Source organism: Platalea leucorodia (assembly GCF_965183815.1).
Source record: "Platalea leucorodia genome assembly, chromosome: 5".
NCBI lineage: Eukaryota > Metazoa > Chordata > Aves > Pelecaniformes > Threskiornithidae > Platalea > Platalea leucorodia.
Genome location: NC_138827.1, coordinates 37,643,033 through 37,670,262, shown reverse-complemented (window position 1 = coordinate 37,670,262; position 27,230 = coordinate 37,643,033). Strand labels below are relative to the sequence as shown.

General features: G+C 36.5%; 1 protein-coding gene across 1 annotated transcript; it reads left to right on the top strand.

Annotated features, from left to right (window-relative positions):
- Nucleotides 1-134: 134 nt before the first annotated feature.
- On the top strand, nt 135-26,309 carry SELENOF (selenoprotein F). Its single transcript, XM_082313498.1, has 5 exons — nt 135-292; nt 3,297-3,464; nt 13,683-13,746; nt 22,790-22,839; nt 25,315-26,309. The coding sequence occupies exons 1-5, from the start codon at nt 224-226 to the stop codon at nt 25,444-25,446; spliced, it is 483 nt and encodes a 160-aa protein (XP_082169624.1). The 5' UTR covers nt 135-223; the 3' UTR covers nt 25,447-26,309.
- The last annotated feature ends 921 nt before the right edge of the window (nt 26,310-27,230 follow it).

The window sequence follows — 27,230 nt, the reverse complement described above, 5'->3', positions numbered from 1 at the left end:
GCATCTCCTCTAGCCTCGCTGTGAAGAGCTGCTCTGAACAGACCAAAATCGCTTTGCTCTAGACTTCCCTTACGGGTTCTGGGTTATGTCTTTCTGCTTGTGGTGCTGAGGGTCGGGAGCAAGTCTACCCTCTCCCGCATCAGGCAGCGTGTCGGTCATCCGCCATGGGTGAGGTCCTTCAGCGGCCTCCCGGCGACGCTGGCAGGAGCGTTCCGGCACGGAGATGGCGGTGGCCGCTGAGCTAACGGCCCTGGGGCGTTGCTGGTTCTGCTTGTTAGTGGGGCTGCAGGCGGTGAGAGGCCGTTCCGGTTTACTGGCGCTCGGGGCTGAGTGCGGCTGCGAATTCCTGAGAGAAAGAGGGTGTCAGGGGGGCTGGGGCGGGAGTGAGACGTGTCCCGTAGCGGGAGGCGGAGGCAGCGGGCCTTGCCCTGCCCATCCCATCCCCGAGGCGTCGTCCCGTGCCTCGTCCCTCTCCTGCCTCCGTGGCCGCCTCTCTTGCTCGCTCTGTCGGAGGCTGTTCTCTGCTTCTGCCCTGTTCTCTCCTGCTGTCTCTGCCTTTCCTCCTGCAGACTGCGAGAGCCGCGTTTTGAAGGCTGAACCCCCCTCCGCCTTCTCCCTCGCCTCGGCCCCGGTTTGCCCTGTTAGCTTAGGAAACGCGGCCATCGGTGTGGGCGTTGTAGTGACTCTTGAAATAAACTAACAGGCTTCCTCGCCCATTTTTTTTTTTTTTAATGGGATTTGTGTGTTGTTATAAACCTCTTGACCCAGGTAGCAAACTTAAGAATGGGTTTCAAAAGTTAAGCTAGGTGGCTTTTGATTTCTAACAGAAGGTTGCCCTGTGAAAGACTATCCCTCGAGGCTTTCCAGACCGGTCAGCTTTCTCTATTTTAGTGCACTTGATGCCCCTAAAGTTCTGACCCACCTGAGTTACAGAGACCTGAGGTTATACAAAAGACCTGTTCAAATGTTTCACTCTAATAACTATTAAGTACTTCCTAAAGCAATTTGTATCGATGCTGCATTTGCTTTAGTATATTAAATTATCTAACGTGAAAGCAAAGCAGTCGTGTAATGTGTATTTATTGTCAAAGCTTTAAAGGAGAGCATGCTGCTGAAACGAGGCACATCATTGGCTACGTAGCTGAAATTATCTTGTCCTGATGGGAAATTAGCTTCTGAAATGTGAGGGTTCTTTTCTAATCATAAACAGAGACATTTATTGTAACTAGAATATTTATTATTTCAGGATAGTACAATAGTTATGGTACTAAAAATTGAGGAAAAATCCTAGGGAGAGCCAGTTTCTTCCTCCCCTTTTTTTTTTTTTTTTCCTTCCTCCTCCTTCTCATCCCCCACCCTATGGTTTTATTCTCAAGCTGTTTTGAGCTTGCTATGTAACCAGAACTTCTTCACTGAGAAATTCTCTTGTAATGGAGACTTTACTTTCTTTCATTCACTGTTTGGTTTTGGTTGGTCCCACACCGCCCCCCCCCCCCCCCCCCAAAAAAAAAAAAAAAAAAAAAAAAAAAAAAAAAAACAGGAGCATATTGGCCTTATACACGCAGATATTCTAGAGCTGTGCTGGGGAAGGGTGTGAGGAGTGTTGCTGGTGGAAGCAAAATGACAATGCCAGTAATACCACTTTTGCTCCCAGGTGAACAGATTCAAAAGTGAGGAAAAGATGACAATATAGCATAAAAGGGGTGGGTGGCAAGCATCAAGGTGCAAGAAAACTGTTTTAGCTACTGTCGTCATCATTAATAAGTGAACAATAATTAAAGTGTAGCTTTGGCAGTGTTTGGCATCCTCCTTAGATTTTCTGTACTACTGTGGTCTTGTTATATTTCTTATTGCCAGTATCCCTCAGAAAGAATAAATAATAGATTATTCCAGTAGAACAGGGTCCCATTTTTGCTTGCCTGCTGTCATATGTAGAAATTATTTTAGTAGTGTCCTGTAGGAAGAAGAAAAATAGCTTTCTGCCTGACAGAATAGTAATTTCAAAATAATTTCCTGTATATTATACTTTTCTGTTCATGTTTTAACTTTTTTAACAGATACAGAGAAACAGAATAATGAGGCACCTAATATATTTTCTACCAATTCCTAATCCATAACATTTCCTATCTGTCACATTAGTGACATGTCTTTGGCTATGGGTTGGCCACTTCAGGGGAGGAAATGGGTTTTGTATCTACCTTGCTCGGGTATGCTGTATATATTAAATGATGGGTGAATGTGAAGAGAAATCTGATTTACCGAAGGACAAACTTAGTTTTTCTTCTGTATTTTTCTGTTTGGCCCAGCATAATTCTTCTGACTCTTGGTCTGTTATCATCCAGTGCAGTTTGCTAGTATCATCTCACTCTTCTCTGAACACAGAGATGCTTACTGATTGTTGGTGTTTTAGATGTTGTGGGTTTTGCCCAAGGTCTTTCACCCACACCAAGAAGCATCTGAGAAAACTGTCTCCTTTCTCTCCTTTCTTAATTTCCTCTCTCACCTTCCCCCAACCCCAGCATACAGCTGGAAGGAAAGGTTTTAAGCTAGGGTGTGAGAAGTCCCTGTGTAGGGAAGTGGGAATGTGAAAACAAACCCCAAATATCATTTAAGTGCTGGGATAGTTGGTAAAATTGTTTTTGCTGCTCATTTAAAACCAGAACTGGTGTTTTACATAGAAGCCATGTAATCGAGTTGCCTATTTTAATATATTACTAGTAAATCAGAATTGCAGGTTTTTATCTACACTTCCACTTTTAGTATGCGATTTTCCTGTAACGTTAATGCAAACATGAAATTAAAATCCTACTTGTATGCCTTGTTGAGCAGTTTGGTCCATTTCATCACTCCCTGGTTGTGCTTTTCCCGAGCTTAGCTGTTATGCTTATTTGCCAAGTGTGTTTTTGGTGATATGAAATTTACTGAAATTGTTTTGAAACAGCAGGCTTTAGAGAGCTGTAGCCATGTGCATTTCAGCTGATTCATTATGTTTCGTTTTTTCTTAATTTGGAGCTAGCAATAGGAAAACAGTAGAGTTGTCAGAAATGTATATAAATTAATTTTGGCAGGTCTGATACCCTGAAATATACATATTATGAGTATCTAGAGTTCACTATTCGTTTAAGACCATTCTTCAAAATAAGGTGGTGTTTTGCACTTATGGGCAGACCACTAGGCGTTACTGTAAAAAGGTCAAAAGAGACTTATTTGTTCTTCCTAATCATTAAAGCATTTAAAATCTTCCTTTCTTAAACAACTAATTTAATACTAAAGCATAAAATTGTATTGATTTTCAGATAAGTGTATATGGAGCACAGTTGTCATCAGAAGCTTGCAGAGAGCTAGGCTTCTCCAGTAACTTGCTGTGCAGTTCTTGCAACCTTCTTGGACAGTTCAATCTGAATCAATTGGATCCATTCTGCAGGCAGTGCTGCCAAGAAGAAGCTCAGTTGGAAACTAGAAAGGTGGGTTTTGGACCAAATCCTTTGTGGAACAATTTAAAACATTATGTTACGTTTATGAAACTTTTAATTTTAAAAATATATGAGAATCTGGATTATAATCTCAAGAGGAAATTGCAATGTTTATTCGTAGTCCAATATACATAGGGTCTAGATTTGCAGACTTGCCATACTGCTCTAAAATATCATCCCTCTATGAGCAGAGGAACCTTTGGATTTGAATGCAAGCTTTCCGTACTGTGTGTGTGAACAGAAATACTGAATTGTTCTAACATTATGGTTATATGGTTGAGTGCTAAATTATAGCACAGTTTCTGATATTCTTTTGAATGGTGTTTCAGAAGGTGGAAATTTTTTATACTGTTATCACTGCTTGGAAATGTATATTTCAATTTGCTGATTTTTCTTTTATTATTTTTTAACCTTTTATTGAGTAATTTCCTTTGAAGACTAGCCAGTGGAAAATTAGTGTTGGGAGAAATGACAATGAATATTATCTTAACAGATTGTATTCAGAATCATCACATTTTGGATTGACTAGTGTTTTAACATAGTGCTGGTTGTATTAGGTGTCTGTAATTGAGCTTAAGATACTACTCTTACATAAAAATTAACAATCTAGTTTATAGTAGCTTCTTGCTAAAGTAGTATTTTCATGATAATGCGTGCAGAAATAGAAAATCTGAATGCTGCCTTTTGCTGTATTTTTTTCCTTTTCCCTATTTTTTTCAGGTTACCGTAGAAATCTTCTTTCTATGAAAATTTGGTAGTCAAGAGTAAATGGATGTTGAAAGTCTTAAAAGTTGGTTTGGTTTTTTTTTCCTACCCTCTTGCTTGAAGAATTTTTTAAACGTACTTTAAAAACCTGCATCTGGATGTAAGATGCCTGACTTGCTGATTAGCAACCTTATATGTTGCTGAGTTCCAGAGCAGTGGTTCTCTGGGTTTTGCTAATGCTGTGGCTACGTGCTTGAACATCCTCAAAGAACATTAATCTTTTTTTTTTCTGAACCGTGTTTCCAATATATGACCTAGCTTGTTCATTATGTGAGCAGATATTTGTTCCTATTATGTGACACAGCATGTTGGTAGTCTGTGCTACAAATAGACTGGCAAACTATTAGAATACCAGGACAGACTTCAGGATTTTAAGTTAATTCTCTTTCTAAGTATGTGGCAAGTGTTAGAAATAGAGAAAGCAAGAGTTAGTTTATTGCATGACTGGCGCCTGAGTTTTAAATGAGAATTTAAAATTAAAGGTAAGGGGATAGCATGTGTATCTGAGAATTTTTATGTATCATTGCTGCTTTTCACAAATGATCTGTGAAATATGCCCAGTCCTAAAAATGCTTTGTGCTGCATAGCATCAGTGCAACCTCAAATGAGGTGGTTACAGATTTCAATTGTTTCATATCCTTGGAAGATGTTTATTAATCCTGGTCTCGTTAATGGTCCAGTATTCTGTGAATTGACATTGTGGAAAATAGCTGTGAGGTACTCTTGTTACCCAGTATTTGTCTTGCTCTTAGCTTCTGCTGACACCTGTCCAGTGAAATATTTTAATTACTGCATAATTGTACTGTGAGTAAAATGAAAAAAATATTTTAGTTATTTTCTCCTCTTCTATAGATTTTGTATTCACTTTTAGACTAATTCAGAAGCTAGCTTAAACAGTATTGCTTTAGACAGCTGCAAGTTTTAAGCCTCAGTCTGTCAGATGCTGAGTACTGCTGGTGTGTAAAACGTAGAAGGATGAAATGGAGGTGAAGCTAACTGTGCGTGAAATTGTAGTAGCAGGAGAGATTGTCCATATTTTGCAGTAGCTGAAAATAGCCTCACTCCATCTGCAGCTTCACTTATGCTGTGTGATCATTTCAGACATAGCTATAAGCATATTCCATTAATTGTGTATTATAATCTTGGATTTATCTCAACAATATATGCGTGTCAAAATCCAGATTGGTTTTAGGAATCAACTCAGTGACAAAATTTGCAATACATTAAATTTCACAGTTGCACTGTGCAGGATTGCTACAACCCTTAAAAGTCATCAATATTTCTAAAAGGAGCTTTGAAATATATTTTGCTCACTATGATGTGTTGAACTTCAGCATTTTAATTTTCTGTTCTCAAGTATTTGTCATGTTGTAATGTTACAGTGTTTGGTGAATTAGGTAACGTGACATCAGGTGTAAGCAAAAGTTGGCCAGGAAATTGGAGACATGAAAATGGATGGGTAGCATCACATGTGTCTTTCATACATTATTTCTAAATAGTATATGATTCTACTGTAAAACAAGGCAAACATAGTGATACAGAAGTCTATATGCATACTTTTCAAGTTACATGGAGATGGGTAATAACTGCTCCACTGTACAAATTTAAGCAAAAACATTTAAAATCCTGAGATTTTTAGCAACTTTCTTGTGCACATATTCAGCATTGTCAAAATACGATAAGCTGTCAAAAGCCTGGTTTAATAATTTATTGGAATATCTGTCCTCTGCATTGCGAAGATAATGAGAAATTTAGGATTATTTTTCACCAAACTTGTACTAGATGTAACAATATAAATAGATAAAATATTTCAGAAATTTGAAATGGATTATTGTGCTGTAAGAGGGGAGGTTTCCACCTTGACATTCTTCCCGCACCAGTAAATATAAAAGTTTCCTTTCATTTTGACATGAAGGCATTGTGAAATATTAACCTGAAATAAATGTAGGCAGCTTAAACTTTGGCTATTGCTTTTTCCAAAAAATCATAAAGCCCATCTTAAGGTTGCTTTACATTCAGATCCCCATTCTACATCCTACCTGAACCTAAAATGATTTTCAGTATTTATGACTACTGTTCGAAAGTTAATACAAGTCTATGGATATAACCCCATTAGCTGTAGGCAAACGGAATGGATGAGATTTAGAAAATAGTGGTATTTGGTGACCTTTAAGTATTGTGTTTTCTCAACATTTTGAAAAATGCTGAAAACAGAGAACCAACTGGGGAGAAAATCCTAAGAATGCATACTAAAGCACTCTGAAGGAACCTTTCCTGGAGTTTTATTATGAATTTCCACTGGCCAGTTGGGTAAGCGTGGCTTCATTGCAGTTAGATGGATCAAAACATATGGCAGCTAGGCATGTTGCAGACCCGTTCCCTAGTTGTTCCATTGTAACTGGTGCTGTACTTTGACATTTCTGCAGGAAGATCATATCATGTTTTTACTGCATCATGCTAAGGCTCTTTTCCTTGCAAGTCCTTGGTACTTGAAATTGTGGGAAGCCATTTTAAGACATGAATGATTCGGCCTGTTTCAACACTGCAAAACCACAGAACTTCTAGTCTCTTGAAAGTGAAGCCTGGGCTCTGACCCCTTCTTCCACATCAGCCACCTGTTTCTGCATAGTATCACACAACTTGAGGGGTTTTTGTGGATGAAAAATGTGGAGGTGAGGGACGATATACAAAAGAAGAGCGAATTATACCTATTTAGCCCATGTAGTAAGTAGCACCTTACATTCAGCTTGGTCTATTCTGAAGAAAAGATGACTCTTAATTTCACTGAAAGGTAAAAAAATATACCTATACAAATTCAGTTTTCTGTAGTCTACCTTATCTGTCACTCACAACAAAATTGTCATTCAGGCCTTTAAACATTATAGGGTAGGAGATGAGCATGTATGCAGAAACTGTTCCTCAGAACAGGTTATTTTAATCCTAATGGATAATACTTATATTTTCCTTGTGATGTAGTTTGGCCATAACTTAAAACCAATTATTTGGGTGGAGTTAGTGTTAGACCCCTCCTGGAAATGAAATAAATATTTAATGTAATATTAGTAATAAACATGTCCACTGTAATTATGACTCTGTGCTACTTCTAATAAAAAAATCAAATTGAAGGCTCTCTTAAAACTCCACCTTTTTACATGTACAGACTTCTTAAATGTGCTGTTATGAATTACAAGGAGGAATAAGGTGACATTCTTGTTCAGACTTAGTTTTTAAAACTAAAAATAGTTTACAAAACTCAGAATAATTACTGAAACTAGAATAACTTGAAATGCTTTTAATGCTTTAGGCTACTCTTGTGTGACCCAATTCAGTTTAATTTTTCAAGGTTTTTTTTTTTCTTTTCATTTCACTAATTAAAGTGCTACACTCAAAAATGACTCTTGGCTGCCTGCTTGTTCTGCCAGAGGCTCTTAATATGAATAGTTCCAATGAAGCAGTCTCATCTCTTGGTTTTTAACTCAGTGGGTAAAAATAGAGAACTACTTAGAATTCATTGGCATCTCAGTGGTGTAACATAAGTGTAAGCTGTATCAATACTTGTATAAATGAATTAGAATTTTAGTTTACTTGTAGCTGTTTCTCAAAAACCCCAGCCTTTTCTGTCTTTTGATGTGTTCTATAAAATCCTTTGTCTGATTTGTAAAAAATCAAATTGTGCTTTTACATAGCTATACTCCTTATTTCTAAAATGCTACATAAAAATGGTTCATGTTCACTGTCTTTACCAAATGCAACTTTTAAAAGTAGCATCATTCAATGACAGCATATTTTATTCAACACCCAAGTAAATAATCAGAACTCTGTAATTAAGACTAACATGTCACAAGATTTCCCTTCAAAGTTTGCTTTCAACTAAAAAGAGTCCCATACAGTTCACAGAGGAATAATTTTATGGGGAATATTGATAGGGAAGTTGGGGAATTGAGATGATTGTGTTCTCTCTAATTGAAAAAGTCTCTTATCAGAGTACTGTCACTTCAGTATATTATGTACAGCCATTCCTTGTACTAAAAATGTGCTGAAGTGGATGTCCTTCTTAAGAACTTTGCCATGTACACTCTTTCCCTTCCTTCTGTACATGATGTTATCAGCAATGAAAATTAATGTTGACAAACAGTAGTCCTAGATAAGGAAGGTGCAGCTAGCTAGTCAATGCCTAGGACAGAAATTTACCACCTTTTGTTTGGATCAGATTCACCAAAGGTTCATCTATGTCAGATAAACGAAGATAAAATACATTATCTGTCTGTAGTAGGGCAAGCCTTACCTATGGAAGACCTCTTTCTAGTCTTATCACTGAAAAAGAAAAGGTAGGGAGAGTACAAATGTGAATTTGCTAAATGCGAGTTAAAGTTGTTGAAGTGCATCTGTGCCAGCAGATGGAATAGGTTTAGCTAATTAAGTCTGACCTCCTTCATCTGGATACACATCTGGATAAAATACTGGTATTTGTCTACATTTGTTGAAGTAACTTCAAAAAGTACAAAGTCTCCAAGTTACTTATATACGTAAAATCAAATAAATAGTTGATGAGTTCCATTCTCAATGTTTTCTTTGCAACTCTTCTAAGATGCTTTCTTTTTTAATAAAAGCACAGATTCTGGAGAGTAAGAAACGTTCAGGGATTCTACTTACAGAGGTAAGTAGATGGTTAGATAGCAAAGTTAGTCGGACAGTATATTCCAAAATTGGAACTTAAACTGTTAACTTTCTGTCTCTACTTTTAGCTTACATAATTCTGTTCACTAGGTCCAAGTGAGAGCCTGCACATAGGAGCCCTTTTTCTGCCACCTTCTCTGCTGTTCCACTCTACCCCCCCCCCCCCCCCAAATAAACTGGGCATTCACACCACCTAACCCATGCTACACCTCCAGAGGTCTGAAGTTGATGGTTGCTCAGCTTCTACGTTTTCTCTCTCACCCTTGTGCCAGATCTTTTGCTCACGTGACCTTACACCAAACCGTTTCAGAGAGCAAAGTGAACAAAAAATGGTCTGCCAGGCGGGGAAGTTGTTCTGATGTTTTGGGGCTTTTTGGTGGTTGTTGGATTTAAAGAGCAAAAATGTATACATAATACCGCAAGGAGGAGATTGTTTAACACCAAAAATAAAACACTTAGATGGGTCACACATTTTCTGTATGCTGAAGATTGTAATAGTAATGCACAACTCTATTAGGTACATACAGAATAAAAAATTTCAATCTCCTACTCAAAGCAGAACTCGAAGTTCTCAAGATCTCCAAGGATACAGATTCTACAACCTTTCTTAGTAATTATTTCAGTGCTTAAACACCCCTATTGTGACTTTTTTTTTCACCCTTCTATTCAGTTGGAATTTCCCTCCCTCCAAATAAGTGAGAGCTTAGATTCTGCTTCAGCTTTGTTCAGAGGGATTTGCCTGTAATACATCGCACTAATCACAGGCATAGCACTAATTCAGATAACTGTTTTTTGACTGTTTGACTCTTTGTTTCCAAACTCTTACTTAGAGTTAAGCATCTCCCTTCACAGGGTAATGAGTTGTGAATGGGAGCAGTTTCTTTGTTGCTAAATTTACTGATGACATCAGTTCTGAATGATGTGTGTGTGTGTGTGGCAATGACTTTATTGGCTTTCTGTATTACAGAACAGTAATTCATGATGTTCCTGGCAGTGAGGCTTTCTGACTGCTCTCTGTCAACCCACAGATTCTTGCTCGTTTTCTGTCTCCAGAGAAGGGGAAGACTAGAGTGATTTTTGAAAACTTCTAACTGTCCATACAAATACCCTGCATTTTCTCCCCAACAGAAGAGAAAATATTTTGTAGTTTATATCTCAGTGTATATTCCTTTATTTTAACTAGTCTAGTTTTCTAGTAAAGGTAACAAATGAATTGGTAGTTACAAGAGTTTAGGAAAGAGCAGAAGAAACTTGCACCAAAATATCTTTTCTTTGTGACTTCATTTTTCAGAAGAACAAATATCAATTACTTGTTGTTTTGCTTCCTGGGTGGGTGGGACATATTAAAAACTAATTTGCATGCCTTTCAAAAAAGAGATCATGCACCCTATTTTAAAACAACACCAGTTTGCACATGCCAAGCAACTTTGGCCAATAAGAATAATATCTGTATTTTTCCTGACTTTTCTTTGAAGTAAAACAATAGTATTGGTTGATAGGGGATGAGGAGGTTTCTTTGGCAGATCTGCTTATATAGTAATATGAAATCAAAATAACAGTGAATTTCATAAACACAAAAATTATTTGCATCGGAAAGAGATTAGTTGTACATATTTAGTGGAAGATTGTCTTGTACCTGAGGCAAGGGAAAATTTCAGAGTTTCAGCAGTAGTCATAAGTAAGTTGTGTTTTACTGCTTGTTCTCAGAGCTTAACTTTTTATTTTTTAAATTGTTTGATATTAGGAGAGGAAAATATGCAGCTATCAGAGAGAATCCAGATACCATAAGATAGCTATTTACCATTGTGTGGCTTTATCTTAACAGCCTGTTTCATTGCATGTCTTAAGACATGATGGTACTATTAATTTTTTTCAGCTGATTGCAGAGAACTGTACAAATCCAGTTTGAGTGACACTTTGTAACCTGTGCAGGGTCAGGCTTAGTCAGTAGCTAGCATAAACCAGTGTGCAAAGTATAGGTGCTATAGAAGTGAAATTAGGAATAATTTATGGTATTTTACAAAACGTTTTTTGTCGCCTTTGATCTAACCGCATTTTATCATAATCAAGGAGCAATCTCTGTTAAGTACTACTTTTTCAGTTTGGATTGATCTGAATTCCTGTTTGGTTGTAAACACTAACAGTTATATAGCAGCTTCATAGCAGGAATATAATTTTTCTGCTGGAGTTTTCACCATGAGTAATTGTGATAACAGTACCGTATCTATTTATAAATGAAGCACTGCTGGAATTTTGTCTTGCAGAAGTTACTTGAATTCCCTTCCTAATAACAGGTGAAATGTTTTCTTTCATCTGAGTTAAGGTTCCTTGTTTTTAATTGCTGGAACAGTTACTTTTACAATACATATTTTTATCTAACACTACTCTTATGTAAATGGTGGTTTATTCTGTTATAATTACCACTTTCTTCATCATTAAAGCAGACATGACTGATAGTGTGGTTTTCTTCCTCTCAGTTGTGAAGAGCCATCTTCATTACATCAGTATGAACTATTACAAGACATTCAGGTCCTTACAAAAAGCTTTTGAATGAAATTTAACTCAAGTTGATGCTTTGTAAAAGATGAGGGAAAAGTTCAGATTTTGTCACAATAGCCTTAGAAAGCATGCTATTAGAATGTTTAAAAAAAAAAAAGTTATTTTTATAGATGCAGACATGAATCAGCGTGGAAATCATAACAGCACTTGTTTTGGATGTTAAAATGGACACTAGAAATAGTTCAGAGAGTCTTTATTTCATTGCTTGTAGTACTAAACTCACTTTCATGAGCACTAAAACAAGTGAAGCATTATTTTAAAAGGAACTAACTTATGAGTTAAGCATTGTGTAATGAACTGACTCGTCACGTTTGTATGCCTCCACACTAAGTGATACGTGTCATTCTTAGTAAGACTTGAACACAGTAAATGCCTCCACAAGGGAGTCTGGAGGACGTCTGCTCTGGACATGATGGGATGGCAGCAGCAGTGGATAGTAACAAGTATGCTTTTGTTGTGGGCTAAGTGACGCAAATAAACCTGTGTTTCTTGCAAAAGACACCTTTGTTTATAGTTATAAATGAAGCCAATTGATTTTTCTTTTTTTCTTGTCTAGCCATCTAGAGAGCAGCTGTTTGTCCCAGCATGAATCTGAACTTTTTTGTACCAGCACAGTTGGGCTTCAATTACAGCAGAGTTATAAGCTCAAAATATAGACATCAATGATTGAGCTGTTTTCTTTGTTAAACTTTACTTCTATCAGATATTGGCTAGGAGTTACAAACTGGGAGTAGTTTGTAATTACAAGATGTCTTACATATTTTAGATTCCTACAGTGATCTTGTTCCATAGAAATCCTTGTTTGAAAGGAAGAAATAAACTGTAAGAATTATTTGCAGTAATGAGAATTGAAAAATGCTTGTTTTACTGTTGTCCTTGAATTTGGCTGTACTTAGTTCTTTATACATATATATAAAATGATCAGTTAACTAGATAGAAAAAGGCTATTTATTCCTTTGACTACTTCTTTATACTTGATAGGAGAGTGCAGGTAGAAGAATGCAGATAACTGTCAGTATCAGAGAACCAGTATAAATGTTCAGTGTATCAGTGAGTGTGCACATAATATCTAAATCTAGGATTGCTGATAGAATAGTCGCTCAATACTTTTTAAAGAATAATGAACAGAGACAAGGTAAGTAAAGTTTAGAATCTCACTATTCCATGTTTCCTCCAAGTTTGTAGTTATTTCATATTTTAAGTCCAGAGGAACTTTAGTAATGCAAGCTAGTATCTGAGCTGTTTATCACTGCCTTTTTGTAATTAAAATCTTTATTTGGGTGGTGAAAAAAAGCTTTAAAAAATCTGGTATTTTTGATCTCTTGAGTATTGTTTCGTAGCAGTTCTGGGTTTTAACGGTCAAATCTTAGTTTTTCTCTTAAATCTAGTGTCTAGTTGAAAATGTGAATGTAGTTAAGCAAATTTCCGAGATGCTGTTCTAAACAGATAATGCAACATAACATTTTTAGTTCTGTTTCCTGTGGAAGTAATGATTACTGATTAGTTCACATCAGGAAAGAAGTTGTAATTTCCCTGCAAATTATTACAGAGTATTTCTTATGTTCTAATTCATAATATTTAGGCAAATATTGAGTTGGAGCTGAATTCAGAAGATTCATATGCTGAAATGAAGATGTATTCTTGGCTGTCCATAATGCCTACATAGATAGGTGATGAAGTGTTAATAAAATTGGCTTTGAGATTTCTGTCATATCGTGTGTAGTTTGATTTTTTTGAATTGTCACTCTTTTTTCAGAGAGGTTAGTACTCATTAAATTTCATAGTGAAAGCTTATTTTTAATTACATGTATTCACAGTTTATATTTTAAGTGAAATGTGAATTTACTTCATTTCAGTTAAGGTTGTATTTTTCCACATCCTGGCTTGCACATTTGTTATGAAAACACTGTCTAAAAGAAAATGAAAGCAGAGGTCTTAATTGTTTATAGAAGGTAACAAATTGAATTAAAAATTTTTAATACAATGAATGGAAATTTTCATGTATCTTGAGTGAGCAGTCAGTTGTTGCATAAATCAGAGACAGGTCTGGAATTGTGATTCTATTTAGGATCTTATTTGTCTGTAGTTACCATCAACACAATAGCGTATTGTCTCCTCAAAGAAAAATAGTTCATGAGGTAACACACCATAAGTAAACTAGTAATTTAGATTTTTGATGTCATTAACAGCTTCTGTTTATTATTACAGCTTTATGCAGGAGCTGTCCTAGAGGTATGTGGATGAAAATTGGGAAGGTTCCCTCAAGTCCAGGGTAAGTAAAGCCACTACTGTTCTTTCAAATATGAAATACTGTCACAGCTGAATGACAAAATGTGCTTTTAAGTACTACTACAAGTAGTCATAAATTTCATATATTATATCAGGAAAGTTGCGTTGACCTGAGACTCATGGAACTGGTCTCCAATAATTGATAAATGAAATTATATTGTGCGCTTATGGAACTTTTCACAGATCCTGCAGTACAATTGTCTTGTCAGTGGATAATGGCAGTCAACTAAAGTGAATGGAATACAGTAGTGTAAAAGGAAAACCAGTACCATCAGTGTGTGGTGGGAGGAAGCTGCAGGAAAAACATCTGTGAGAAATTTCAAACTGGAATTTGAAGTAGGGGAAGAGCTTAGGTGATAGCAGTACTTTTTTTTTTTTTTTTTTTTTTTCTCTGTAAAGAAGATCCTAATTTTGTACTTTGGACATAGTTGGACATACAGAAGAAAGACTAATCTAGCTTTAGACATGAAAGTGCACAAACAGCACATCTCCATCTATCGTGGCCTGTATTAATACCTCCCTGTTTGAAGACTGACTGACAAACAAGTGGAAAAAAAAAAAAAAAAAGATTTTAAAACAGGTTACAATTAACATAATTTAGGCTGCTTTAGACCCTCTCCTGCCACTGCTGCCCACACACAGTTCGGTTAATTGACTGCAAGACCACAGCAAAGCTATTTTCTGTTTCCCACTGTTTAAAATACCAAAACAAGAATTGTTTAAATGACTTGTCCTACTACAGGGGCGTGAGGAGATTAACTTTGTTAGCACAAGAGTCCATATTATGTGCATGACCGTTCAAATTTAGCAAATGTAAAAGCATTCCCAACTGTTGTTTCCCATTCACTCAGCTTCTTTATGGTTGTGAATTTGTAACAGTTAAGTGCTCTTTTGAGCTATAGGTTTGAAGGAAAAGGTCAGCCTGTTAGCCTGACTCCAGCCCGCATTATGTCCTCGGTTATATTCATGTGTGGGTCCTAAAATGGAATGGTCCTCAATTTCTGCTGTGTGCACACCATGAAACATGTTCCAAAAGCTCATAGTACAAAAGGAAAAACTTGACAATTTTAAAGATTTTTTTTTTTTTTTTTCCTTTCAATCCTTGGTTATCTAAACCTGTTCAAAGATTTACATTCCATTAATCATACAGTTTGCTTTTTAAAATGACTGAATAAATTTCAGTGGTTTTTCAATAGGTTCTCCATTTTGATTACCAGTTCTTCTTTGGTACAGTAAGAAGAAAAAAAGGACTGACTAGTGCACTTAAAGATCTCTTTTGCTTTTTCATCACCAATTTCTGCAGTTACCCAATCTAAATTTATCTTGACCAAATTTACTGCTAGGGTATTAGAACAGGTTGGAAGATGGGATAAATTTTAAGAGCATATTTAGAAATTTTAAAAAGCATTAGAATATATTCTTCCAGCTGGTATTGGTCCTCACATTAGTATTAATCTCAGAATATTTTTACTTAGATTTTCCCCTTGATTTTAACTTCTACCAGAAGCAGTGTTTAATGTCTTTGTCTTAAGACATAAACACTCAAGAAGTGCTTTTATTTCAGCTTTTCACTTGGATGTTGACTATGGAAGTTTGGTTGCCTGAAGGTCATGCTGGTGCTTTTGAAGCATTGTCTTTGTAGGCTTCATTGAACTGTGTAGCCTGTCATTGACAATGTCTCATTGCAAATAACTCTCGATTCCTTTCCCATAGCTTCTGCTAGGATTTTGTTGGGGTTTTTTTTTGCAGAATATGCACAAAATGGCACCACTAATTGCAGGACTGTGTATGTATTAGAAATACTTGGATTAGTATTTGTTACTTCTGTATCTGACCGTGAAGTCTTCACTTTTAAGTACCTGTGTAAATTGTTTTGTCACTTGGCTACTCCCACAGACTTGATTTGTCATGGACTACTTCTGGATTATATTTTATTTGGCCAAAGGATGAACCATGGTTTTTCTATAATGAGATTCACATCATAACAGATTTTAATCCTTAACTATTTTGAATTAATAAAGGTTTGTAAAAGTTACACAGTAAGGAAGTTACACAGTTGGAAAAACCTGCAATATTCTGTGGTCCTTCTGTATCAAAATTTCTATCAAAATTACTGGTTATATAATTTTTAGCTACAAATAGTTGCTGAATACACCTGTGTGCCTGAAATGTGAGAATCATTACATATGGAATATATTTATAGATACTGGGAAAGCAAAGAAGTGACAAGTGATGAAAAAAAATCTAGTCCTCAGCAAGAGGATGAAAAAAATCTAGTCCTCAGCAAGATTATCTCAATTTTAAACTGAATGTTATTCTTTGTAATATCATAACAAACTACTAAAATGCTTTTGTAAATATGGCCAAGGATGTCTTATTATGTTTTTCAAATACAGCTTCTTGTGATAAGTCAGGTAACAAATCACATTTCTGTAAGTCTCTTTAATAGTACTGAAATATTTTTCCTGCTAAGTTTCCCTTAAAAATAAATTGCTCCATTATAAGTGCTGTACTGTAAAATAATTCCTATATTACATATATTTTGAAATTCTTCTGTATAAAACTGTTCTTAAATATTTATCATTTAAAAGCACTCCATCAAAGTAGAACATTGAAAACATAAGTGACAAGATTCATAGATGAAGCAGTATCTTATTATACCAGGTAACACAGAAAATGTGACGGTTTTTGGCTGACATCTATAAAACTAAGGCTCTGAAACAGAATAGTAAATTAGCTGGGTCAGTGATTAATCTAGCATATTTGTTTTAAGTTGACTTTTCAGTGGCAGCTGTGTTCTGTTCATGATGAGATAGGAAATCAGTGTCTAGACTCCTATGTTCTTTCCAGTTTGTTTAACAAAAACTGAATTAGGCTGGGTTTTTTATTGAACATTTCTTTCATATTTCTCTGCATTCTTTTTGTTCATCAATAGAATAACTCTCACCTCTCGCTGTGTGACTCTCTTAGTTAAGAAGTGGATGTGCTCCCAGCAAATCCGTTACAGAAACAAGGTCCTTAATCCTTGAACTTATGCAGTATGCCACTACATTAGATCCTCTGACTTCAGAGTCAGTAGGCACTCTATTATATTGCCCAAGTTCTGCAAGTGTGAGGGGGATTCTTTTAGCTACTAAAATGTAATTTGTTACGGGGTTGTATTTTTAGGTAAGATCACTTATTTCCTGGTTATTTTAATCTGTAATTCTTAAATACTGGTGAAAGAAAGTTAGAAAGTTATATTAACCTTAAATCCTGCATTGGTAGAAATGTTAGTAAAAGTCTGGCGAAGAAGTGTAGGATATTGTAGTGGGAGACATGCATTGTTTTATCATAATCTTTTGTAAACAGATGATATACAAACTAAAACAATATTGCTTTTCAGATTTAGAAATGTCTCCTGCCCTACTGCTTCTACAAAGTACCCTGTCTTCGGTTTTTTGGTGAAGTTTCTTCTTCAGGCTTGATCAGAGCTCTGACTTGGATTTGCTTTTGAAAGCCTGTGGTGCTTTGTATAAAATCATGAACAGCTGCATTGTAACTTGATTAATAGACTACAAATAGTAGTTATTGACGTGCCATATGAATTCTTAAATTTAAATTCTTCTCTCAAACTGAGGTCCCCAAAAGTTAAAGAGCTATAGCCATTAAAATGTAAATGAGCGCTTGATGTCTGCTGTAGTTCTGTCTTTTTGCGAGGCCCTCATGGTATCTTTTGAAGCAGGCTCATGCAATCTTCAAAACTGCCGAGCATGTATTTGTCCCCAAAACAAATTATTAAGGAGCCTGAGGAAAGAAATTACTGCTTTTGGTTTGCCTGTATTCCCAGTGATTTACACTTCCACATTTTTAGCAAATATTGCCAGTTGTTTTAGCAATGCTTAGATATTTGTGACATAATTAAACGTTGGGTTTTCTGGTCTTCATAAAATATCACTCTGCTACTCTTCCTTTTGTTTTGGTTCCTTTTCTTGTCCATAGGTTTATCACTTGATAATTAGCAATGCCTCAATAAAACCATTGTTTTATTCGAGTTCATTTCGGGTACCAAATGGTCAAGTCTGTGGTGTGGTCAAGTCCTTTTTGCCTTTTTATGTACAAATCTGACATTCTGCACAAACTTGTGTTTCTAGTAAAACTTTTCTTACTTTCAAACTGCTTGTGTCTAATAATTTAGAGTCAAGTTAAGCAAACTACTCTTTATTTCATTGTTTTATGCTAAGTAATATTACATTTGCTTTCTGTATATTGAAATTAACTCAGAACAACTATTATAATCTTGGATGTACTTTAATCCTCCTCTTGTGTGTTAGTATTAGATCACTTCAGTTACTTCCTATAACACATTTTGTATATATTTAGTCTTTCTTTCTTTTGAGTTTTAAAAATCAGTTGTATACGCTGCATTGAGTTGCACGAAGTACCATGCTACTGTTTGATAAAATGTCAGTCTTTTGAAAGGTAGTAATAACTGATGTGCTTCTTATTGCTAATGCAATATGTGAAACATTTAAATGTATCACAAAAAGGCTTTAAATATTTCTCTAAAAGTAGATCATCCTTTATACTGATTTTGAAACATTCCTCCTTGCCCACGAATTATGATGGAAGCATTCCTTTCTGATGTTGCTTTCAGAGCACTAACAATTCTTTGCCCTGATCACATAATGGGCTGTTTTGGTGTAATCCCGAGGGACACCTTCACCAAAAAAGTATGCTGCTGCTTTTCAGTGCACAATCGACATTTTTTGACACTTATCTGTAATACGAAGCTGTGTATCTGTACACAGCATCAAGAGTTTAGAAGAAGCTAAAGGGTTCCGTTTACTAGAAAAATAGCATAACTGAGAAGGGTATGTCCAGTTTAAAAAGTTGGATGAATCCCCATGGGCATACACAGTCCTCGTAAGTGTTACAACACTAAGCAATGGAATAGATCAAAACTAAAAGCACAGCTTTTTAAATAACAAAAAGATTAGAAGTTTGAACAGGTGGACTTTTCTGTTACTGGCAGATACTTAATCACATTAGATTCTTGCTAGGAGACGCTGTAGCTTACCAGGAGGAAAAATTGTGCAGTAAAAATTTATAGCTGACCTTGTGCTGAAGATTTGACTAGCTCTGACTTGTGCTTTTCTGCCATTAAAATCTGAAACTGATATAATAGAGACAGTAAGCATTTTTAGTTTCTTCCAGGCCTTTCTGATTTGAGGCCATTATAATCCTTCTGACGTGTGTAGACAGACAAGGTTAAAAATGCTTGTCTCTGTGCATAGTTGTTTGAAAACTAGTGTAAGATTTTACTGCCATTGTGTATTGGCTCTCATTCAAGTAGTAAGAGAGAAGTTTGTTTCTTTTTTTTTTCCCTCAACACCATTTTGTATTTTTGCAGTTACAGATCAAGCAGGAGATCTTTGCTCCTAAAGCAGGAATCTAAATAATGTGAATATTCCTGAATGTAGATATCCTTGGTAGTCTGGATCATGCCCTAAGTATATAACAGTAGATAGTCAATTCTGTTTACAAAGAAGTTATGCCTAGCATATAGATCTGCAACTCTGCACAGAGAGATGTGGAGTCACGTCTGTTTTGGGTCAGGAAGTCTTCTTATGGTACCTCAGAGAGAATAGCGCAGGTGTGTGCATGCGTATACATAGACTTGCCATTTGGGCATGGGTGATTCTTAGAGTCCTTAGTAATCTCCACTTAGGACTCTAGGCTTTAATTCCAACAGACTAGTTGGAATTCACAGACTTTCTCAAAACAAGGAGGTGTTATATATCAAAGCAAAGTGACATTATAAGGATAGCAGTGATCAGTGAGTTTCTCAGTTTTACTGTTTTCATAGGCAGAGGCAGCTCTTAGGTCTTTAAAAGCACTGTTCAGTATTACCTCTCTTTGCAAAACAGTTTGGCACTGGGCGGGCTTTAAAATGCCCGTACACCTGATCCTTTTCTCTGACCTTTTAGTTGTAGTTGATTGCATGGCAATCAAGTCTGCTCTGTAGGCTCACCTGAGGGTTGCCTTCAAACGGAAGGCATATGCTTTGGTATTGCACATGTTTTATAAGAGCATAAGGTGAAGTGATTTTCTTAACATTATGTGAAAGAACAGTTGCAAAGCTGGCAGTAGAACAGCTCTGACCTATAGTCTGGTGTTTAATTCACCAGAACATAGTGTCATGGCACCAAGCTCAGAGTTCATCTTACGGAAGTCAAAGTAGAAAATGCCTTCCTTGCTCACCCCTGGTTGGACTGTATAAATGCCTGTTTCTCTGCAGTGTGTAACTTCTAAAGCTGGTACAGGGAGAGGAAAATGGGGAGATAGCTAGGCTTTTAGTATTCAGCATCAAACTATTAAATAGTGGTGTAAAGACGTGCAAGTAGCCTTCAGACATAGGATCATAGGAAGCAACAATGTTGATGTCAGGGTATAGAGGGGAAACTGTTGGGGCAGTGCTGAAGGTGGAGAATGTGCACCACATCACATGATAAGCAAGGAGCCACGTGTCCCAAAATGTGCACTGTAGCTGCATCTGACTTCCTAACCCCATCGATTCCGTTCAAAGACTGAAAAAAAAAATTTGATGGGATAATCTGTATTTTTTAATGCATGTCAGTATATTAGTTTCTCACTTTAGCTTCCAAAACTGAGAATATACAAATTAAGTTATTTGTACAGTGAGTGTTTTTCTTTGTTGCAATGCAAATGCAAGTGACTAACGCAGAAAGTCACTATGATCAGCGTTAGAAATAAATATGCCATTAACAGAAACCAACTTTGTTCCAGCTGTCTAAAATTTCAGGAAAAATGTTCTGTAGTACTTCAGCTTTCAGAAGATTTAGACATTTGACATTGATACAAGTGTGTAATAGCTACTTTTAAAGTGACAAAATGTAATACTGCCTATAGAATACTTTCTTCTTCCACCTAATTCTGTTCCATTTTATGCGAGCTTGTTCAGTCCAACACTGCAGCCAGAGAACAGCCACTCATGTCCAAATGAGCTTTCATCTGTCACTCAAATAACAAATACTCACACCTGTTATGAGCTTAAAGTGCTGTAACCTGAGTTAACCCCCAAAGGCTATTCTTTAGTACAATGGAGTTCCACAGCTCAGATTTGCTTCTGAAACTTTATCCATTTTACTATGCTCTTACAGTTTTTCTTTAAGTTTTGCAGTTAAAGTTACCCACTGTACTGACTGCTTCTTACAACCTCCTTTTCATATAAAGCCCTAGAGACTGATTTCAGCTTTAGATTTAAATTGAAAAAAATGTGGAAAAATTCCCTGTGAAGTAGTTCGACGTGCTGTGGACTTAACAAAGAATAAGAAATACCTTTGCCATTTTTATGCATGCTGCTGTTGATCACAGCCACGACAACTAACAGGTCACAAGGACATGGGAAACACTGAAATTGAAAATTATGTCTTTGAGTTTAAATCAGAATTGAACTGCAGTATGTGAGCAAGTACTGGTTATTTAGTGCTATTTGAAACTGTTATACAAGTACAGCTTACAATATGACATAAGCTTATAGTTCTATAGAAAGAACAAAAACAAGCCTTATTTTCTTCTTCGGGGGTCTAATATATCTGGCAGCTCATTCATGGGCTGTTGGTATTTTTTTCAACTTGTTTATACTGTCTAGTGGTTGGTGCAGCAGGTAGATTATATGATTTTGATCTGTACCGGGAACACAGTGGAAGAGGGAAGAAAATAAATGCCACTCTGTATATACATACTGAGAAAGTGTTAAGGTAACTGTCTACAGTAATATACAGATAGGTATAAAGATGCCAGGGGACATCTTTACAATTACGGAGGAAAGCACTACACTTTGTGAGGCAGTATGAAACATTAGTCCTGAGGTTGCACTCATCTCCATGCACCAGCTGGATGCACTGCAATTTGTGAGAGATTCATTGTTGTCTAACCTTGAAAAAGCAGCTTTAACATGCAGCTAGTACCTTTCTAAGAGTCGATCCGTACTGACAGGGTTCATCCTTGGGGAGACTCTACTGACATACTACAGGAGTGTCCTGAATCCACTTACTGCCAGTACAGGTATTAAATTCAGCCTTTAGCATAACCTGAATGTAAGAAGGAGGAATGAAGACTATGTTATTTTCTAAATAAATTTTAAATACTTCTAGAACTCAGACATTCATTAGACTAAAGTGTTTGGAAGTAGGGGATTATGCTCATGCTTTGTTCTGAAATAATTTGTATCATCTTTTCTTTTTAAAGTTAACACGAGGCCTGGGTTGTGCTGTAGGGGCACAGGGACTGTGCTGCTGTTAATGCTTGCTGTTTGCTGACTAGCGCTTCAAGCAAAGAATAGTTCAGCAGCAGCCCAGTTCAGACCTGAACTTCTCTCCATGTAGCTACCTGACAGGCCATAAAGTTCATCTTAAAGTTGATTGCCTTTAGGAGTGTCAAGAGAAGAGGAGGTACCAGCTTCTCTTCTTGTTTTCTTGGTAGTTTTTGACATGTAATCTCAGATATCTCTGCAAGAGAAGATTGTCCGTCTTGTTTGCAAGAATAACACTTCTACCCACAGTTTCCTCTCTGCCCTTTCACCCACACTGCGGCAGCTTGTGTGGAGTCTGCTGATGAGATGTGTGTCGTATTTAGCCTCCCTCACAAAGCTTATCTTCAGCCAGACTTTGATCACTCTAATGCTTTTCTTCACATTTGCGTATCGCAGCAGCATATGGGTCAGTCTACTGAAGACTGTCAGTTGTACATGCAGATGAACTGATTTAGACAGTTGCAGTAGTGTTTGAGGAAAATCCAAGCACATATGAAGCTTGTTTGGAATACTAGCAAAAATAGGGTGTTCCTTAGGCATAATAGGGTTAGCATTATTAATTTAGTGAGGATATTAAGAATTTTAACATTAAAATACCTTCTAAAGCATCATTCCAAAAGAAATAATTTATGGAATATTTGCTTGAACATAAACCTACTTTATGAAAGTGGAGAAGAGCTTGATTAACTTTCTTTTCTCCAAACCGTAGCTTTTGTCAGGAGTGATAAGCCAAAACTCTTCAGGGGACTGCAAATCAAGGTGAGTAGTAACCTAACTTTTTTATTTGGGATGTTAGGAAGAATTAAGCTTGGTGGAGACAGTCCTTCTGTGGTGGATTGTTCCTTATTTGCTGATCAAGTAATCCTTTAGCAGAGGACATATATTTGTATTGCCAGTATAAATCTTTACAAGTTCCTGCTGCTAATATTATTTGGGTTATTGCTCAGTAACTGTTTGGTACCAATTCTTTGTTGTTGTTGTTGGGTTTGGGGTTTTTTTTTTTTGTTGTTTGTTTGTTTGTTTTTAATCCAAGAAAAAATATACTGGAACCCATAAGTAATAGCAGATGGCAAAAGAATGTGAGGATTGCTTGCATTCTGTCCTTGCTCTGTGGATATCTTGGATTTACTCAAGCTTATTCTGCCATAGTTTCCTTTTCTCCTGTTCTCCCCTCATTTTCTGATGGAGCTGCCATTTCCAAACATTCAGTGATTCTTAGATTTTTTTTTTTCTCCTCCCTCTCAGAATTTCCTTCCTGTGTGCTAGGATTCTGTTTTCCTTCATAGTCTTCAAACATCCAGCTTTATAGAAATGCCTGTACTGAATGGTGTTTCTTATGACTTGCATATATGCAAAGCTGCATAAGCTGCACTGCCTTAAGCTCAAACAATTCTTTGGTTTCAAGATCTAGTGTAAGACTTCACCTTCCTCTTAAAATCCCGTGTGAACTTCCAGCATACTTCACAGATATACATCTTGATTCTCACATCTTGTGCTCCCATCTCTATTCACCAAATGGCACCATCTGGAATCACTTCATAGCTATGCATGGCTGCAATAAGTGATTTGTCTTCTAAGCAGCAGATTCCATCTAAAACAGATTTCCTCTGTCTCATGCATTCGTGTCTCTGTGTCCTCCAGTTTCTTTCAAAAGCTTTCTCTCCTGCATGTCTGACTGTTTCATTTTTATTTTAAACTTTGTAGCTGTATTGAACATCAAAGCAGTCTAGACTACAATTGGTACAGAGCACTACCAGAAAAAAATTAGTGCAAATGGATCTGGTATTTATTTTACAAGACTTTTGGAAAACGGATTAGAGATGCCACAAGCTTCATTAAGTAAAATCAACTAGGTTAGCTCAGTAGGGTGAAGTAAGATACTCCTGGGGAAATCTTTCCATAAACTTAAATGGTTAGAGCCTTCTAATACTGTTAAAAGGTATTATTTGCATTACATATTTTGTGACTTAGTGAGCCTTCAGAAGCATTAAAGTATTATGTTACCAGCAAAGCCTAGTAGACACAGATACAACACAGCAGGAAAGAATGCAATTACATTAGAAATTGATAGTACAACTTTGAGCTGTTAAAGTGACCGGAAATTTCTAAAATGGTAAAAAGGCTATTGATTATTTGAGAAAAATAATTCAGCTGCTTGATTCAAAAATCCAACTGTGGTAACTTAAAACAGCTGAAGTAGAATACCATCTTCCAAGGCTAGGCTTGTGGCACTGCTTGTGCATTAGCTCATGTAGTTGGCCAAGGAGAAGATGTTTCTCACACACACACACACACACACACACATATATCTCTTCATTTGACTTGTTCCTCCACTTTTCTCTCTTTGACATTAAATGCAAGTCAGAAGCCTGAACTGAAGCTGTTTCCTACCTGTTTTACTTAAGGCAAATAACTCTGTTCTGGATCTCAAGATAAACATTTACTGCTCTTTAATTAATGTGTTTTAATTTCCTGTAAAATGAGGCATCTTTATCCCTTATGCTTCCTTCTTTTCTCCCACCATCATTCCTTAGGACTAGGCAAGAAAGCATCTAATCCAGAGCTGCAAACACTGGCCAACTGCTGCTGGTGGAGTGTGCAACCTACAGCATCGCTCTGTCTTTAAAGCTTCAGTATAGCGTCTCCCCTCTTACTGGTCCTTCCTTTGCATACACACATGCACACAGACTCTAGTTTTGAACATCTACTTCTCCTTTGAATTGGGACAGTAGGTAAAAAAATATTGGAGGAGAGGAGGTAGTAGTATAGGAGAGAACAAGCTGAAAGACTGATCTGATAAGCTTAGTTTGATTTTTATAGATCTGTTTTCTTCAAGAAAAGTAGAATACATTGTTGTTAAACACTCTAGTAATGAAATTCATAAAATTAGAACAAAATACGTGGCACTGGAATATTTATAGCATTGAGCATTGTCAGGAACAACCAAGCTTGTCTGCTTGTTTTTTTAAGAATTCTAAGCTTTAAAAACCCAAAGTTTAGGTTGATTTCTTAGCACAAATTGTATTGCCAAAGTTTGCCCAGAATACTCTGATTTAATTTAGTGCTCTGTTCTTAAGTACTTGTACTTTGTGGTGTCACTCTTTGGACTTTTTACTATTCCTGCTTTGACATCTTTTTCACTGATTTAAATCAAGGGGGGGGAGTGTTAATATGGAGAATGCATTTCCCAGCCCAAGGTAACTGCTTGCTCTTTTTTTTTCTTTTCCCCCGCAGTATGTGCGTGGTTCTGACCCTGTACTAAAGCTGCTGGACGACAGTGGGAACATTGCAGAAGAACTGAGCATCCTCAAGTGGAATACAGATAGTGTAGAAGAATTTCTAAGTGAAAAATTAGAACGTCTATAAATCATTGCTTTCAGTCCTCATTCCTTTTCACGTTTGGTCATGGTAATCTTCTCAGATGTGCTGTGCTACAATTGAAAAAAACCATTCCAGCTTCTATATTAATTTTAAAATATCTGTTGTGCTGTACTAAACATCTTGTAATTAGAAGGGGAAGCTTCAGCACACATATTTGACAAGTTGACAAACAATAGCTTGTCTTAATATATTTCAGCTCTTAATGCATTTATCACTAACAAAATGCTTTGTTTCAAAGTTAATTATGCAAATATCAGTTTGTTATAATTGGACCTGTTTTTACAAATGCTCTTAAAACTGAAGAGCTTCAAATAATTGAAATGATTACCATGCTTTTTGTCTGCTGCTGTTTGTAACAAAAAGTCAGAACCAAATGCAATGTACTATCTCCCAAAGAAACTTGACTGCTAATGCCCTCTTCTTTTTTGTATTTGAACTGTCCTTTTTATAGAAGCATTGTTTACAGTGAGTATCTAGTTCACAGGTTTTGAAGCTGATGGGGGAACTCATGCTCTGGTACTGTGAAACACTTAGTAAGTGCACTTTAGTGAAGACTACATAGAAAACCTCTGAGGTGTATGGAAGTCAGATGTCAGGTGTGCTTCATGTTAAGTGTTTTGCTTCAGAAAACATGAGATACAAGTTGTCTTGAAAAACCTTTTCTTCTAACTTTCACAAGTTTATTGGAAGCCTGTTTATCAAATGAATTTATAAACTGTTCTTTTAAAATGTATATTTTTCTTTCTCAGTTGAAATTTACGTGAACAGGGAATATATATGGTAATGAGTCAAATCCATTATGACTTGTCAGGTTTTTTCCACTTAGAGTGAATAAATATGGTATGCAAGAATAATGTGTTTTTTTTCTGAAGTCTAATTAGCAAATAAGCCTTCCCTTTAACTACTTCAGGCACACCGGGTTTTGGTTGGATGGGTGTTATGCTATGGCCTGAATTTGTACTCAGTTTTTCTCTTAATATATAATTTTATATCAAGAGATTTCTCTACAACTTACAGATTTTATTCCCAGATTTCATTCATAGCAGAACAAGAAACTTGGGACTGAGACCGCACTAAATTATCAGAAGGAATACACTAAGGTGATTATTTAGGCATAGTCTTCTGTGTTTTTATTCCTGAAATATTCTTATAAACTCTTAGAAGGTGCATACAGCTAGGTCACATGATGTGATCCTCGTTGTTCTCTAAGAGACTCTCTCTATGCTTTTTACTCCTATCCTTGTAAAACATGCTGCTCATCTCCGAGATGACTCAGTGTGGGACAGCTACAATAGTGGTCCCCACTGTCTTAGAGAAATATGAACTCTACACAAAAAGCACAATTCTTTGCAGCTTGTGCTAACTTATCAATCATGGATTTGTTCTTGGGACATGTGATATGTTAGTCAGCAGATGAGCTACAACCAGAACATGTGGCATGACAACCCAGTATTTTGGTAGTAAAAATATGCTGCCATCCACTGGTCTTTTAATATACTGACTATATCCCGTACTTCTCATTCCTATGTTTGCCAACAAGGGATTTCAGTTTTTGTGTTGATGATTTATCGTGTTGTTTTAGCAGAATATTTTAACCTCGTCCTTCTCCCCAGCCTTAGATCCTCTTTACCACTCAATGGAGAGATTGTTTGCTTTGATATTTACCAAATATTTCTCTCTGCTTCTCTCTCAGTATTTCCTTCCTCTTCCTCCTTAACATGATGGCCAGTGGGTTTCTGACCTTCAACCTCTCTCTTCTTTCCGTGTCT